This window comes from Schistocerca gregaria, chromosome 2, assembly GCF_023897955.1.
Source record: "Schistocerca gregaria isolate iqSchGreg1 chromosome 2, iqSchGreg1.2, whole genome shotgun sequence".
Lineage (NCBI taxonomy): Eukaryota > Metazoa > Arthropoda > Insecta > Orthoptera > Acrididae > Schistocerca > Schistocerca gregaria.
The window spans coordinates 807,149,844-807,168,574 of record NC_064921.1 but is presented as its reverse complement, the minus strand read 5'-3'; the positions used below and the strand labels follow the sequence as shown (position 1 = coordinate 807,168,574).

The 18,731-nt window shown below is 38.7% G+C and overlaps 1 protein-coding gene across 19 annotated transcripts in view; it reads right to left on the bottom strand.

Moving 5' to 3' along the window:
- Positions 1 to 6,133: 6,133 nt before the first annotated feature.
- Positions 6,134 to 18,731, bottom strand: part of LOC126335098 (uncharacterized) — an 80,276-nt gene continuing 67,678 nt past the window's right edge. For all 19 annotated transcript variants that reach the window (XM_049998018.1, XM_049998026.1, XM_049998019.1 and 16 more), the window contains 3 exons: positions 16,992 to 17,280; positions 11,093 to 11,287; positions 6,134 to 7,032 (listed from right to left, as the gene is read on the bottom strand). In XM_049998018.1, coding sequence (XP_049853975.1) covers positions 6,691 to 7,032; positions 11,093 to 11,287; positions 16,992 to 17,280 — 826 coding nt within the window. In that variant the 3' untranslated portion in view covers positions 6,134 to 6,690. The remainder of the gene's footprint in view (positions 7,033 to 11,092; positions 11,288 to 16,991; positions 17,281 to 18,731) is intronic.

The following is an 18,731-nucleotide window of genomic DNA, read 5'->3' as shown; positions in this document are numbered from 1 at the left end:
AATTTTTTGCACAAAACATGCCACACAGTCCTCTCACTCATTAAATATCATTTGCATTTTCACTTGGCTCATCGCGTTCCCTTCTTGTTTCACCCAGTTCCAACGAATTTTACATGCCAGCTGTAGATCGTCTTTCTGGCTGGTGTTGCTTTCCTGTACTACAGCCTAAATTTTAGTTCTGCGTCCATTGCACATTCACTTTCGTCAAATTTTAGCATGCACTTTTATTGTGTTATCAATCACGTATAAGGAGGTATGTTTTTCTACGTAGGTGCTTAAGTTTACAGAAATTCTAATTTTTGTAGGACTGTATGGCGTGACAGGGTGACCATTGTGTTAGGATGTTCAAACTGCACAGTTGGCCACGGGGCATGATGGGAATTAGTATGCGCTTGCATGCTTTTGTTTAGCGATGATGGGTTTGTCAATACGTAAAATTGGTGCATTTGGGAGACTCAAAATTCAAATTTTGTGATTGAGAAGTCTCTTCGCCCTTCATGGGTGACTCTGTGGTGTGCAATGTCCTGTCACAGAATAATCGGTGCAATATTCCTTGATGGCACAGTGACTACCAAAGTATCCAAAAGTGACCCCGATTTCCACACGATGTAGTTAATGCAAGACTAAGCTCGACCCCATCTAAGCAGGAGAGTGTTTGATGTTGTGGTGGAGCACTTTGGGGACCGCATTCTCGCTCTGGGGTACCCAGATGCCACTGGAATGGCCCTCGATTAGTTGCCATATTCTCCAGATCTGAACACATTGACTCCTTTTTGTGGGGCTATATTGAAGCCAAGGTGTACAGCAATAACCCCAAAACCATTGCTGCACTGAAAACAGCCAATCCATAGGCCATCAACAGCATTTATGTTCAGATACTTCGGCAGGTTTTGCAGAATTCCGCTATTCGTCTGCACCACATCATCGCCAATGATGACGGGCATATTGAACATGCCATAACCTAGATCCGTATCTCTACAGTGAGATTTACATGTTGAATAAAAAGTGTGTGCAAGCCATACTTTTTACTAATTTACTTCCCCTCCCTCCCTATATAGTTCAATAATTATCACCCAGTATGTTGGAGAGGACAGTTACCTCCTGTGGTGAGAGAGGAGAGTATGTGCAAATAAGCAGAATGGTTTTAAAGGATAAATCCTTACATGTCTCATTTATTTTGTATATTCCTCATAATACTAAAATATTCATTGTAGAACAATTGCATAATACTTCATATATCACTTTATTTGTATATGCTTATGTTCAAAGTTCTACTACCTGCATTGAAGTTTGTACGTACCACCTGTTGTCTATCTCATGGATTGCCTGGAAGAGTTTTTACCTTCCTGTGGGTGCAGAGTACTCTTAGGGGGAGTAGTCAAACATAATGGATTAGCTTAGACAGCGAATTAAATGGTTCGATACCACGACTCTTAGTTCAGTTAGGTCATGTAATCACCCAGATTCCAATTTACATATGTAATTATAGCATAAATGAAATGTCAGTACCAGTAATCCCTACCTTGTGAATGTTATGATCTTGAAACAGTCTAAAGATCTCTTAATTGGTAGGAACATCTGGCACATTCAGTTTTAATCAGCAGATCATGAAATTGTGTTTTCAGGAATTGCTCACTTTCACAAAGTTTACTCATCTTGTGTACAGCTACTGTTTATTTGTATGATCAACATATGTTACAGTTTTAACTACTTTGGCAATAACTCAGTTTCATAATTATCCCCAATCAGAAACTATAAGTAAATAATGGAAGCCTGCTTTCTGTTTCAATGTCAGAACGTCTGGTAATACTGATAAAAAGGGTCTGTTCAAACAGGTGCTTAAAATATGATAGGAATACTGTGTCTAATTTATTTGTTGTATAATTAACAAAACTATAACAAGCATTGTTTGTGTTGTGTATTTGATACAAATTCCTATGATAAATTCTTTTTCATACTGAATTGTGTGTAGTGAGTGAATGACAGCAGTTGTGACATTTCCAGTTGTATGTTAAATTAACAAGATGTGACTTGTAAAATCAGTTCTATCTAATTGTCAATGAAGCGTATATAAGCAGTTGAGTTATGAGAGGAGGGGCTCACTGTTGTTCCGACTTCCACAATATAAGATCTGTGTTGCACTATCAAATAAAAAGTTTTTTGGTTTATCCTGACCCTGTTTCACATTACACATGTAAACTTCTCGACAAGATCTCCAGAACAACGAACAGATCTCAGACTAAGTATTAGTCACTACTGAGTTACACCACTCACATAAGACTTGTTTTATTTCATTGAGCACATTAGGTTGCAATGTGAATGAAATATATATAAGAACAGAAATTCAGCAGGGTGATGAAACATAGCAAGGTGGCCTCCCCCTATCTGCTATTATTCTTCATCTCTTAAATTACAACAATTTTTTTCCCCTTAGCTTTCATTTAGAATCAGTTATACACATCACATTCGAGCATTTTGTACCCAACCTGCCAAAACATTTTTCATGTCGCATTTTGGACGAATTAATTATGATGATTTATATGAATTAATGATTATTTAACATTCACCTATTACAATGGTATATCTAGTCTTTCTGAAAACCATGTTAATCAAAAGTAATGAATAATTTAAAATCTTATTATAGCATGTAACAATAAATTTCGATTAAGCTACTCAGAGATTTTGGATGTACTGACACATATCACAGTAAAGTCGTGAGTCTTAGCTTTCTGGTAATATGTTTGTTTTCTTAAAAATGAGTACCTTAAAAGACCATTGCAATTAAATTTTGAATATACTCCAAATTACTTATGCCTGTTGGATTCCTAAGTTTGACACTGTACTTTTGTTCGCAAATTTTTTTTTGGGCCATATTGCACCCATAATTAATTAACCCATTAATTAAGGATCTGCAAAATTATAATAATTTTCATATAGGTTCTGTACTCATAAATAGGTAATTTAAGGCACAGAAATACAAAACAGCCCTGTGATCTTTTGTATTTTAATAACTCACTATACGAGGTGCAACAAAGGAATGAGACTGATGTAGCGGGAAAAAAATAAATAAATAATTGGTGCTTACCGTTTTAGTCAAGTTTAGTGTTGTCTCCTTCAAAGTAGTGCCCTTCTGATTGCACACTTTTTTCAGAACTTCTACCATTGATGGTAACATTTCTGGAACTCACCTTCTGTAATATCCTCCAAGACCCTTGTCACAGCTTTTTGAACATCTTGTGTTGTTTGAAAATAGTGTCCCTTGACCACCGATATCTGGTGAATAAGGTGGCTGTGGTAGTACTGAAATTTTGTTTTGAGGTTAAAAATTGCTGTACTGACAGGGCAGTATTGGATGGAGGATTATCGTAATGCAGAATCCAATTATCAGCAATGTTGGCACGGACACGAAAAACTCTTTTACAAAGTCTTCCTAAAATTTCTTTGGATTTATGTTGGTTAACAGTTTGTGCAGGAGGCACTCACTCTTTATGAACAATTCCCTTGGACTCAAAGACGCACACAGGCATGCAGTACACTTTTGACTTTGACATGCGAGCTTTTTTTTGGTTTCTGCGGTCCTTTTGAGCACCATTGCAAACTTTGGCGTTTTGTCTCTGGATCATACTGAAAAAACCAACCTTCATCACCAGTAATGCGGCTCAACAATTCTGGATTGATTTCTGTTTGCTCTAACAGATATGCTGCCACATTTTTCCGTGCTTCTCGCTGTTGTGGTGTTGGGGACCATTTTTTGCACAAATCTTTGTCATACAAAGATCTTCAGTTATTATTAGATGAACCATTTCTCGACTGATTGCAGAAGAACTGAACATTATTTTCATGGATAATCTTCGATCATATTGTACGAGCTCATGCACCCTGGCCAAGATGACATCCGTCCGTGAGATTGATGGTCGTTGACTGTGGTCTTCATCTTCAACTTTCATTCTGCCTTCACTAAACATTTTATGCCAAAGAAAAACTTGGGCTCTTGACATAACCACCTCTCCAAAAGCCTTCTGAAGCTTACCATAAGTTGTCATCGGCCGTGTTTTCACCCAATTTAATGCAAAAAGTTATCGCATACCGTTGCACAATATTATGCGGTTCCATTTCCGTGACTAGAGACACAAATACATGTTAACTTATTACAGCACAACTCACAACTGAGCACTTGCATTGATGTGCTGCTTGGACTAGAAGCAGCTTATAGACAACGGTCAAAGATTGTGCCTACGCAAGCCTGCAGGGTTGCTACATCTTGCAAAGAAAATCAATCTCATTACTGTATTGTCGCACCTCGTATATTATGTAAACCACATCACTGCTGCAACGTAACTCACCCAAAGCCAACAATATTCATACACAAATCTTTATATAAGACATCTCCCCCCAAAATTCTACAGCCCCGGACCAAGCTAGCACACAAGGAACAACTAGTCTGCAGCCAGCATTGATATGAGCAATATTTTCAGAATTGTAGTAATTTTCATTCCACTTGCATGCATCTTTGTATCAATAACAAGGACATTTGTGCATTGTTGTCATGTATCTGGAAACTTAAAGAGTTAACGGGCTGTGTAAGCTACAACTATTGTGGTGATATTCTTTTGTCAGACTTCATATGTCAAGTGCACTGTAATTACCTTGTCACTATCTTACTGCTTTGTGGGGACTATCTGGGATAAACGTTTGTGTGAGATCTGAGACTAGACATCATGTTTATATTAGTGGCAATAAACATAAAAAACATTCAAATCTATTTAAAGCTGTGAGGGATATGTTATTGAAGGACTCACCATAAAACTAGCTTTCGGCAATACGATTATCTTCCACCAATGATACACCTAGAGCAAACTAGAAATTGCAGGTAGGCAACCTTCACACGGCATTATTACATACTGATATATTCAAAACATCATGCAAAAGTAAACCACAGAATAATTGTGACCTTTCAGCCTTTTCCGACAGATTTGTTATAGATATACTACTCAGGTTGGCCACTGGATAACAGCCTGGATTTTCTACAATATTTCATTGCTACAGCTGTTCAACGTCTTCAATTTGTGGTAATTGCTTTTGTTACTGCTCCAAGACAAGACTGATAACAGGACAGGAGCAGGAAATAGTCACAGTTGGATGAAAATGGCACTCTTAGTCTCATGCAGGGAGTTGAAGTTACATTTGCCATGAATGCACAGTGGGCAATGACTGTGCTGTTAGACGCTCCTGTGGTTAAAAGCTGAACTAAATCTCTGAAATGTGCTGTGTCAGGTCATGAACTGGAAGTTCACTTCCCACTGCAATGACCTCCTTGCTGTATTTTGGCAGCATGTCTTCAACAATAGAAAGAATCCTCAAGAGACATGAGATAATATGTAAGATGCCAATCCAGGAACCTTATATAGGGCAGACATGTTGAACGTTGTGTTGAACACTGCTGTCATATACACCTGGGCCAACCTGATAAATCAGCACTAGCAGAGTACAGCATTGCACATTTTACGAAAAGACTGAAGTTTTATCCTCAGCGTCATCACTCTGGGTCTGTGTTTTCAAGGAGGATATACATACCTGTATAGTGAATAATCTTAATAGGGATGCAGTCTTCAATTAAGCATCACATGGCACCAAATTGAAACAGAGAAACCAGAATGTCCAATTCATGACTGGACACAGCACACTGTAGAAAATAAATTCAGCTCTTAACCACCGGAGCACGCAGCAACACAGTCACTGCCCACTACACATGTGCGCAAGTCCTCTCTCTGGCACCCGGCAGGGGGCACTAAGAGTACTGCTTTCATCCAACTGTGAGTGCCTCCATGCACGTGCATATTTCTTGCTTCTGCATTGATAAATTTTGACACTGCCATCATCAGTCCCATTCTGCAGCAGTAACAAGACTGACTACCACCACCTGAAGATATCTAAAAGTTGTATTTACAATATATTAAGGAAACTGTACAATATTATCCAGTGGCAAACTCAAGACATATATTTACAACAAAATAATTCTAAAAACTCATTTCGGTTTTGTACAGACAGGTTTGCCAAGTGATAACTATAAGAAACAGACACAGGGAAAAAGAATCGGAATAAACAAACTATTATTGTTTAAATAGTCATGTAGTACACATTTCATCTGTTTATTTGCATTACAGCACAAATGGCACTACAGCTTATTTTACAATGCACACTGCAGTATACACCATCTTGTACTTCTTACACTGACTCAAACCTTGGAAATAATGGGTCACTGATAAAGTTTCATGTTTACACATTCCTCTGTGAGTAGATGTATCCAAATATATACAGAATAGAATCACAGCTTTTCATTTATCTAATGACAAAGACATAATATCCAAAGGCAGCAGCACTTCCTCGATATTTCTCCAAAAGAAATGAACACACAAACTTTTGATTTTTGTTTTTAATATATCAATGGAGATGGGTAAAATTTCATACTGTCTGCGAATAGTAAAACATATTACGTATCTTTGTCACTCAATGGCCACATGCTAAACCAAGCACACTGCATTAAATGACAGCTCTTAACTGTAAAAAATCCAATTCAAAATCTTACAGCTACCTGTACAAAATATAAAGACAAAAACGAGATAAATTTAAATTATGAACAAACAGTTTTTACAGTTGTTGCTCTGATTTACATCAGTGCTCAAAGAAGCTTTAATGGTCTCTGGAAGTAATTGCATGACAGCCTTTCCTGTAAGGATACCAGTGACCACGATACCTAAGCATCAGGTCCAAATTTCTTTCTCGGATTTCGTGGAACAAATCTTCAATATCTCTTTCATTTAGTCCAGTCCACATCTGGAGTTCACCTAGGAACCTGAGTTCTGGGCAGGAGTTTATCATCAACTGAACAGCATTGACAGTGAAGCTACACTCTGAATTCATGAGAAACACACGCAATTTTTCTGGGACAGAATTATCTGCTAATGCCTGTGCAATTACCATGTCATCAAACACATCTGGTGTATCCCCAACAGCATCTTCTTCTAATGTCAGCTTTGATGAATAATAAAATATAAAAAGTATCGTATTATTTACACAATCATAACTTAGTTTTAATAAAAGGAGGAAGTATTTACTTAATATCAAAAAACTACATTAAAACAACCTGTATGTAATATGTTCTGAATTACATAATTAAGCAAGTGAAATGAAAACACCTTGAAGAATAAAGAAGATGGTGTGAGGACTAAACTGAATGTTAATATAGACATTCTATGTGAAAAAAATTATGCCAAACTTTTGAGACTAAATTGTCCTTTTTGTTAAATTACAAAGTACAAGTGTGTATGTGTGGTGAACTCAGCAAATGATAATTCTCAGAAACCACAGGATACAGGCATATCTGACAGATGCCAGTGCACCAGATTTTGATAAGAGACATACTATTTAACAGGTCTAGAAAACAGTAAGAATGATGAGTAAATTAAAAGTAAGGTCATATGAAACTGTAAAATAAAAGCACGTTTTTTTAAAAAAAAAGTTCTTTTAATGTCTGAAGGCAGAGATGTAAATTGAAGCCACCATTAAGAAATTTGAGCTGTTACTAAACAATTGGCCTTAAGAATACTCCTTAAATCCTCGTGACCTGTAATCTTTCAAACAATGAAGGAAGTTAATGAAACTACGGAAAGACTATAGGCATCTGTCTCAGTTTTGACAATTTTTAGGATCCTTTTAAGAGAGAGGTGCAACATTCTCAACTTACAGCAGGCATTCAGAAATGGTAACTGATGCATGCTACTGTTTTCAAATTTGCTTATTTTTGGTGGAAATGAGTAAAATATTTAAGAATGAGCGGGGAAGAACATAATGCACGACAATTTCCAAGGTAAGCAAATAAGAGGAAACTACATGCTTTAGAAATAAATACAGTATGAGTCAAAAAGGACTTTACAAATTTGGAAGGATATCTAAATTTATTGAGATAACGTACAGAATCAGTAGATGCATCATTTTGTAGCAGACAACCCCAAGTTTGATGCATGTAATGCATCAGTACCCAATTCCACCACCAAGAGTGCCAGCATAGAGCATAGTTAAAATGGTACTTTCACTGGTGCAGAGTGTCCTCACTGTGTGTTTTGTATTGGATATGCTTGAAAACTTTTTAATTTTCCAGATCGATGAAGAGGACTGAGATGGGATGGTTTATTACCAGCAAGATGGTGCACCACCTCATTTCCTCATAAAGATTCGAAGTTTCTTCTACAATCACTTCCCAGTTCATGGATTGGCCATGAAGGGCATATCACATGGCCACGCCGCTCCCCGGACGTGACATCACTGGATTTATTTCTCTGGTGTGTCATTGAAGACTGTGTGTATGTGCCTCCCCTAACAACAATTTAGTCAACCTGAAAAAATTGAAACTAATGTTGCCTTTGCACGAGTTATGCCCGATTTGCTGCAAAGAGTGTGGGAAGAAATTTATTACTGGTGGAATGTTTGTTGCATCACAAATTGTAGTCACATTGGACCAAAATGACGCTTGGTGCTTTTATGTGAAACTTGAGATTGTTTGCTGCAAAATAGCACATCTACCAATTCTGTATGTTATCTCAATAAATTCCTATATCATTCCAGATTTGTAACGTCCTTTTTGACTAGCCCTGTACAGAAAGTCACAAGAGCTTATCTCCTCAAGTTTCCACATAACAAATCTTAACATATAACTGAACATAGCCAGCTCCTAAAAATTATAGTAATGCAAAGAAACTAGAAATTACCATAGTATAACACAGTTGCATTACAATCCACATCAGTGTATGTCCATGAACAAAAGAGCAGGCGCTTCTAGCATAAATATTCACCAATAATTTCACAGATACTCTAAAATCAAAGAAAGCTTATCCAAATGAATGAAATTAAAATTCCTTGTGAGATTGAGGCAGAAAATGTAATGTAAATGAACATTCAGACACTAATTATCAGAGAACAGCATTTTTCAAACAAATATGACTGTCAGATACAGTACATATGAAGACAAAATGTAGACATTATAAATGTGTTTTATGTAACGATGCACCATCTGCAAACTGCCTTACAGTGTACAACGAAAGGTGAAACATAGCAAGTTGAAAACTACTCAGTCTCTCATGTTTTCTACTCGCATGAGTAACCAAGGTTTTTTTCATTTTATATCTAATTCAGATGCATAGTAATATGTAATACCTATAAGAAAATTTCAAATTGTTATTTAAGCAAAATGTAATTTAAATTTATAGTTAAATTATCTATATTTATTTTGCTGATCATAACAATGCAACTATTCTAACTACAGTTACAACAATGTCATCTAATAGGAAAACATTTTGAGCTAATGGGCAGGATGAGAAATATTCGCATCATTCAGTCTGAAGCAGACATTCTCTTTCCAAGAAAGTACTTTTTAATTATTTGAAACTAATTAGCTTCTCAATAATTGGAACTGAAACAAAGTTCAGACACTCATAATTTTGACTTCTTAGAATCATAAAAGATTGATTTCAAGAAGGATGCTGTACTCTTGAAGTTGGGGATTTCAGACTATCGAAGCATAACAATGTTCCTACTGTATGATCTACTAACCTTCAACATTTTTCATAAACCAGATAATAGTAAAGTCTTAGAGCCCATACAAAATACCAAAAATCTATCCTAGCTGATATTCAAAACGTAGTAATTTCAAAAATCACATAACATTCTCACACCTATCTTTAGAAATAGCTGCCCCTCCTCCAAAGTAGTCAGTCTAAGACCTGCAAGAAACTGGCAATGTTCCTATGTCAGATCATGTTGGAACAAGCATCATCTATGTGTCAGTCTAGTCTGTGACTAGGTTGGCATTTGGATAACATAAGTATGTCTGTTATAGTGAAAGTCCTGTGGGAGCTACCGAACACACAAGATTTCATGCGAAAATCTTGTGCTCTCTGACATCATATGTGTAATATCTAAGTATCATACCTGTAACCTCAAAGAGTTATTGTTCGAGCGCTATTATTTATTGGACAGTGTCATTAACTACTGTGACTGTACAGCTATTATATAGTGCACGTTGTTAATTGCATATTTCAGTCACTGTAATCTTATCTGGACAAGAACTAATTCAACTGTTAGTCATTCACAATAGTTGTTAAGTTTCACTGTAGCATAATATACAAAGGAAGAGATATGCGACACTTTACCTGCATAAACTAATCTGTAAAACTGGAACACTATAGTGCAAATGAAGCGGGAGGAGCCACTTTTAAATTAAGCTATTGTGTGGTCTACATTGTTTGGCACTATCCTTTACCAACTCAGTTTCCAGCATGTTATTTCACATAATAAATACTGATACAAACAATTTCTTATTAAATAGGAACCTTGAGCTCACATAAATATTTTGAATAAATGACATTCCAATATGTCACAGATATGCCCGCTTGAGGTGCTGGTGCAAAGGTTTATTGTTTAGGCGCATCATGTAATAGGGGCTTTAATGGTAAGTAGGACACTACTTTAATCTCACATGATATATGATGAGAGATATATAAATTGTTAAATGCCATGTAACTGGTGTCACTTATTAGTTAAACAATGAAAAGTGCAAGATTTTTCTTGTGACTGCAAGAGTAGTTATTTTCTGACTTGTCTATCCCCCCCCCCCCCCCTCCCCGTCACCTATCTACCATATATAATGCCCTTAGCTTTCTGCTCATATTGACACTCACATGATGTTTTGTCAGTAATCTCATCTTGTATATTATCCTATCTTCCACGTTTCAGAGAACAATTTATTTGAAAACTGTGCAGTTCCAAACAATCAGTCTTTCCTTCTCATTCTTTTCAGAAAGTCTCCTCTGATCTGTAGCTCTGGGCAAGTCTTCCATAACTCTCCCCATTTCCTAAATCTCATCAGTCTTATCCTTTCATCCCTCCTACTTCACCTTCAAACTTTCTGCCAGAAGAAGGCACTAGCTCTAGGAGCTTGCCCATTCCCATAATTTTCAAACATATTTTCTCCTGCTACCACTGGGTGAGCAGAGTTTTTTTATCTATCCAATTACAAATATTTATTAATATATATTACCTCAAGCGCTGTCAAATTTTTGGCGTGAACAAGCAATGATCTCAGTGTAGCTGTTGATCCAATGCGAACGCGGCACGTTTTCAATTCAGGAAGCATACTGCCAAAGCGCCCAAACCAGTCACCTTCTAACTTTGCTCCTAATTCTTCCAAAGCGGGACAATTTTCAGCAAGCATAACAAGACTAATTGGATGATTCTGGAAAAGAAAATAGACATATGCACTATAAATTGCAGATCTTAAAAAGCATGAAATAAAATTTGAAAACTAATCAAACAGTATACTGAAGTCTATTATTTTATTTCTTTTACACTGAAGATACATGAAATAAAAACTTAAACACTTAAACATAACTGCCATGCCTTCATAAATTTAAATTGCCACAATACCTGATCATACTCATTCATTTAGTGTGGTGCAGAAAAGAGTGAGATCTTCAGGAACAAAAAACTTTGACCATTCACCCAGTGAATGAAGAATTTAATGGATAACAATATTAACACCTTGCTCAGCATTTTAAACATGAGGAAGGTCACTACTTGCTGGGTTCTGTGACAGCTCACATCCATTAAAAGAACTCACCACATGTAGCAGCTGTGTCTGGCACCTCCAGATGACTTTTAGACGTTCGATCACCACTGACCAGTGCTGGCTCTATTGCTATGATCATGAGACAATGGAGCAGAGCAAGCAATGGAATCATGTGGCTCTACCATTGCTGAAAAATGAGAAAATCCAACTGCTTTGGGGCAAGGTGATGCTAATGATTTTTTGGACATGGCACTGGCAGATTATGCTCAAAAGGGGTAATATGTCATGAAATCATACTACCAGCTCTTCCTGATGGAGTTATAAGAGGCTGCCAAGACGAAATGTGGGAATCTGTCTAAGGGAATATTTTTTCCCCACATACTGCTTCAGCATCATCTACACATGACACAGTCACAGCTGCAACTTCTTTGGGCTGTAAAATTATATCTCATCCACTTGTGTTTTGCAAATGTGGCAGGTAGTGACTTCGTCCTCTTTTCTAGGATGAAGAAACCATTGAGTAGCAAGCATTTCCAGAATGAGGACGAGGTGATTTTTGAGGTGTAACATTTCCTGAACAACCAAAATGCACATAAATCCACCATTTGGACAAATGTCTTGCATTAATGGATGAATATGTAGAGAAGGATTTAGACTGGCAGCTTGTTCTTTTCAAGGTGATAACTTAAGACTTCTACATGTGAACCAAGGGCGGCCATACAACAGTTTGGAGGGGGGAGGCTTGATGTGGCAGTATGGAATATTTTTAATGTTTTAGAAGAAGAATGGTGACATGTAAGTAGTCATAAAGAAGTTCTAGTTCTAACCCTGTTAAAAACCTGTATAATAACGACTTTTAAATTTTTTTCCTTCTTTCCCTAGAGTGGGTGGGGGGGAGGGGGGGGGGGGGGGGGAACAACCCTTGATGTGAACTAAAATACTTTGTTACTTTAGGTGAATGCAGGCACTTTTAACTACTAGTTTCACAAATTTATGTCATCTGATAATAACCTTCATTACTAAAATGTGGTGGTAGTCTAAATAAACAATATGTTAAATAAGTGGTTGTGAATTTAATGGAAGAAATTAGCAGGGAGACAACTGGACTGGTCAGTATTTAACATCAGGTGCTCAACTCCTATAGACAACAACAAACATTTATGAAAAACAATACTTATCTTTAGGAAATGCAAGCAATGAGGAACCCACTTTAAGTGAGGAGAAAATGTGGCAAAGGTGGAGGAGGCTTCAGAGACACTACTGTGTCAGATTCAACTCACAGTTGAAAGAAGGGTTGATAGGAGAGATTTGAAAGGAGGGATTGACAGAGTAAGGGGTAGAGAGGGGTACAGAGGAAAAGAAAACAGCAAGGGTGGGGGTAAACCAACAGGGTAAGTAGGCAAATGTTTGGTAGGTGGGCCAAGGAAGTTCTTCGCTGGATTCCATGAGACAAGAAAAGTACTAGAAAATGGACTGACACAAGGTGGACCAATGACATTAGAAGACATGCAAGAGGAACACAGATGTAGAGGTTAAGATACACCATGTGGGAAAAGTCTACAGGAGGCCCTTATACAGAAGTGGGTGTCAGATGGCTGATGTCAGGAATATAGAGTAAAAGGAAATCTAGGAGAGAAAGGTAAATGAAGACTGACAGTGATGTATGCATGGCTACCCCCTGCACAATTTAACCACTAAACTTCAGTCTATGCTTAGCATGCTAGGTATGGACTCTGTCTCATCTATGAGGTTGATAGTAAATAGACGAGGCAAGACATGGTATAAACTCAAGCCAACAGCAGCTGCCACAGCGTCCAGGGCACCAGCTTCACCACTACGTGGCGTGCGAGTCTCAGCATACAGTGCCATGATTGGTGGACACTATTTTACGTCTGTGCGGTGATAAGCTCAGGTGGTGTATCTTTCTGCAGGTAGCTACATAGGTCCGCCTGCCCAGGAGACCAGACACATCCCAGACTCTGACAGATCAAGAACTGCTTCAAGTCCCACAAGAGGCCATGCCTGCTGCCACCCCCACCACATTGTTTTGTCGTCTTTGCAATAAGCCACATCCGCTGCTGTGACTTGTGCAACCGCTCACGAGGCACTGCTTCACCGTGGTTACCAGAGGCTGCCCGCAGGCCGTTCAGCTGGTAGGACTGTGCCAAACTCACTTCCCTGTTTCTTACGATCTTCTCCAGGATAGACAGTTTTCACTTGTCAAGTTGTGCAAATATTCTCTCCCAGAAGTGTACTTTGTTTAATTACTGTAATAAACAGTTGTGTTGTAAAAGTGTGTTTCATACTCCACAAGAGATTGTAGAATATTGGTGATGAGTCTGTTTCTCACCCATGTTTTCGTGCTTTCACATCTACAGGACTGTGGATGTTCTCTACTCTCCTCATCTGCCACAGAATATTGCTGATGAAGTAAAAGGCTTACTGGTTTGTTCTTCCAGTATATTTTAGTGTATCTTGTTGTGTATTAGTTCAGTTTACTGGAACAGGCATTTCGCTTCTCAAGTCTGAGTGGTTTGGAATCCAGTGATTTTTGATTGTGTACTAGTTTGTTCTGTTAGGGCAGCATCTCCTGCTTCTTGTGCAGTTATAGTCTGTAGACAGTGGTACTCACTGTTTTCTGCTGTTATTACAACAGAAAAAATTTTTCAGCCTAGGCACATTCGTGAATCAAGTTTCTTAGTCGACATCGTCTTTTCTGGATAGTTTTCACGCAGTCCTTTCGTGTGTTGTACGAGTGTAAATTCTCTTAATTGATGCTGTTGGCCCGAGTTGTTTTCAGCATTTCAAGGTTCAAGTTTCAGATCACTAACAGCGTGTTTTAAAAGTTTGAGTGTCATTTTTGTCTTATCGTGTCTGTCCCATCGTCTGAGCTGTCTGTCTCGAGTCATTCGGTTATGGCAGCAGCAAATTCAGAAACTGCTGCTGTGTGTCACTCAGCTCACTCACATTTTGGTTACTGCAGCTGTCTCTCAACATGTGACTCCTACATCTATGTCAACTTTTCACATGTTTGCTGGTCAAATGGAAGACTGGAACATGTACCGTCAACAGTTGGAGTTGCACTTTCTGGCCTGTGGGCATGAAAGGTACAAAACACTGCTCATTTTCTTGCCACTGTGGGTGCATAAATCTCGTTTGTGTTGTCACTTTTTCCCAGGTTCTTGTTGGAGGACAAAGACTATGATTTGTTGATGGAACAGTTAGATGAGTATTTCTGTGATGTCAGTCGCACATCTTTAATTCACTCTAGCCCTCTCTCCTTGTCGGCATCGGTCCTTTTGGCACCAGCCCTGTCAGAGTCAGGCCCGTCAAAGCTGACCCTCCTATTGGCGTCTCTTCTGTTGTGGCCGGCCCTGTTGGTGCTGGCCCTGTTAGCAATGGCCCCAGTATCTTTGCCCCACCTTCCTTCGACTACATTGGCCCTTTTGTCAGTCACAGTGTCGCCAGCCCTGTCCTGTCCCACCCTCCTGTGGTCACCACGTCTGTCTGCGATGATGTCAATCCAGTCTTCAGTCTGACTGCTGCCGGCCTTGTCAGTATGTTCATTGCCGGCCCTGCTGCAGCTTATCCTCTCACCCTCCCTAATGCAGCTGTAGCCATCCCTGGACCTGGTCCAGTCATTCCCAATGGCGCTGCTGCAACTGACTGCACATCTGCTCCAGTGTCAGTTGCTGTTACCGGCCCCGCCACCGATCTCACTTTTGCAGCTGGTGCCACCAATCCTGGAGTGTGCTCTTCTGGGCCCTCGGTTGGGCCTTGTCAGAAGTTTTACTCCAAACCCTGCTATTGCCTGGCCCTTCTCCATCATTGCCTGTGACAGAGGCCAGTTGCTATTCCTCCATGTGGCCACGGCGTGTTTGTTTTGTTGGGATCAAATTTTGGGTTCACTTTGTGGTTTGTTTCCGTATATTCATGGGCTTGTTGCTAAGCTATTATGCAATGTTTGACTTTTTCTATTCTTGTCACAAGTCCTACACCTTATGTTCAGCAGTCTTGTTAACTGTATCTTTAATTCTTGTTCACAAGTTCATGTCATGACTGGAGTTCTTTTTCTTTATAATGTTTTGGTTCTGTTCAATGCTTGTGGACAGCAAGGTTGTGTTAAAATCATTAGCCATATGTAAATCATTTCTCTGGCACTTTTCAACACTGGCTGACTGTAGTGTTTTGTTACAGTCGTTCCCACAGTCAGCACTCCCTAGTGTGCAGTGCTTCTTTGAGTGGTTACACAATCTCTTTTTGAAGGGAGAGGGATGTAGTGTATCCAGGGTTGCCCCACCACACTTCCACCTACTTTTAATGGATAGGAGTGGCCCCTGCATCACCTTTAGGATTGTTTGTAAATAGACGAGGCAAGACTGTGTGTATGCCACTACATGGCGTGTGAGTCACGGCACACAGTGCTGCAATCGGTGTGCACTATTTTATGTCCATGTGATCATGGTCTTACGTGATACCGCGCCGTACCCTTCCACAGCTGGCTATGTGGGTCTACACCCATAGGAGGCCAGACACATTCCAGACTGACGAATCAAGAACCACTGCAAGTCTCTGCAGCGGATCCTGCCTGCCGTGACTGCTGCCACTCCTGCCACCTCACTGTGCCATCTTTGCTGGACTTCCAACAGCCACTCACAAGGCACTGCTTTGTCACAGATACCAGTGACTGCCTACGAGCTCCTTGTCTTGTAGGACCGTGCCGAACTCTCTTACCTGCTTCTCAATAGCAGTTATCAAGTTGTGAGGATATTTTCTATCAGCAGTGCACTTTGTTTCATCACTCCTCAGCAGATTACAGAACGCTAACATACTTTCACAATACAACTGTTCATTACAGTAACTAAACAAACACCTATGGAAGAAGAACGAGTCAACAAAGGTTGGGTCTGCGAGGATACTGGGGAGAAATGATACATTACAAAATGTGATCTAATCTCAGGAGTTCAGGAAAAGTGGAACAGGGTGGAAGGGAAGAAATGGCCCTTATTTTGCAGCAAGCACTCAGGGTCGACGGCTCACACTGTGTCAGTTTCATGGTGGCTATTACTATATTTATTCTATCATTTTACATTATGCTTACAAACACCTAACCGAATCTAATTAGAGTTAACAGGTCTGTCCTAATTTACATTGTAACTAATATAATCAGTATTACGTTGGTTGCTGTTGAACCAACAACATGTCAAAATATGTATTATATTCATCTTCAAGACTTTTTTTTATAGCTTTTATATAAAAAAACACACATAAGGAATATGACCTGAAGAAAATATTTACTACTTCAGAGAAATAAAATATTACGAGTAAGCAACCAAATTAACTCCTTATACAGAACATGAAAAAAATATACCTGATCTACTAGCACCAGTTTTTTAAGTGTGCTGCCTGCCTGCACAAGATATTCTTCCAAAGAATAAGAAAAGTCCACAAAGTCAAAATCAACTGTGAGTGATGTCAGATTTTTGAATGCTGTCAGGCTGCACAGCCAGGACCCCCTCGTATACAGGCTGCTGAGCTGAGGCACTGAGCGGCAGAGCAAGGCGGCCTTCTCTGGGGGCATGCTGGTGTCCCACAGGTCTGTCAGGGACAAGACAAGGGTTCGCTCCAATGCTAGGTTCACTATTGCGTCACCCACATTCCTGAAACGTAACCAACCAATTAAGTGAATTACATAGCTACATAAAAAAGAACTAACACATTAGCTGGAAAACAATTCTGTCTCGTAATTTTACAGCTTTCTCAAGTTAATTTTTCTTCAAGATGTTGTTATCTAAACAGAACATTTTGCTGGTGTGTATGTTGATTCTTCGATCACAGAAGAAATTCTTTGCAGAATTCGTAGGGTAATATGGCGAATATTACCGACGTTAGTTACTACTATAGAAATACATAAAACCTCTCATTATCTCTCTAATTTTTTGTTGCTCTTGTCTTTCCCTTACACTTCACTTTATCATTTGTGAATTTATGTGGGTATTAGTTTATTGATTTGCCCACAGCTGCTTCACACATTTCCCAGTCATCCTTCTAATACGCTTTCACCTACCACTTTCCTTTCTGTTCCTCTCTATTATAGTAGTCTTCTCCTATTACAACAACCGAAAGAACCAACTTACCAAATCTCAATTTCTTCCCTCCTACTAAATTGCCAGAATCAGTTACTTATAACAATAGCTACCCAAGAGTTTCAAATCAAGCTTAATCCGAACTGTCCATTTGGAACCTTAAATTTGAAGAAATAAATGCCTGTATTCAATATATATTTTATCAATAGTTACTTCATCTGTAATTGAACAAATGATTTATTATGCAGGGTACAACAACTGACATACGAAATCTTTGCAAGAAATTGTAATAAAATAATTGTTGAAACACCTAGGATACCTTAATGCCTCTTTAAGTCCACCTGCTGATGATTTTCGTGTTGCCTATGACTTTCATGCCAACACACTATCTAAAATTTGGAACATGCATATAGTAACTGCAACTATCAGCAACATAGCGTTTGGTTTCACCTCAGCTGTTGTTCCATTACCAAGTATTTATTGCATTTCGAATGACTGGCCAATTTTGGCCCCACAGGCCATTCTTGAATGCTATCTACGAAAGAACAGATTACAAATATAGATCATTTATGTTCGGCTTAGTTTGCCTGAAAATTCGTACTTCCAGGTATCAACAACATGCTGAAACATATCTGACTATAAGCAATGGACACAGTAGTACCAGAAGTGAGAGCATACCTGTGCACATTTATACAAAATTGAGCTTAAAATATACAGTATTTTGTACCATTTGTTATAAATTTTCTTTTTTGAAATAAAGGTTCAATTTGTTTCCCACATTTTTATTACGTTTTTTTTAATGTTAGTTGTAATTTTCTGGGAAGTCAAAGCGTTGGTACAGTCCCACAAATGTTGTCCTGCATACTCTGGTATCAGATATAAACATTTTAGTGTCTCTCTTCCAGTGGTAAAAGGGACCTCAGTCATATCACCTTCACTGTATATTTACCAAACACACTTGTTCCCTACAATCAAATCAGTTAGCTGCTCATATCCTGGTTCAGGGGTCACTGCTGTTAAACCAT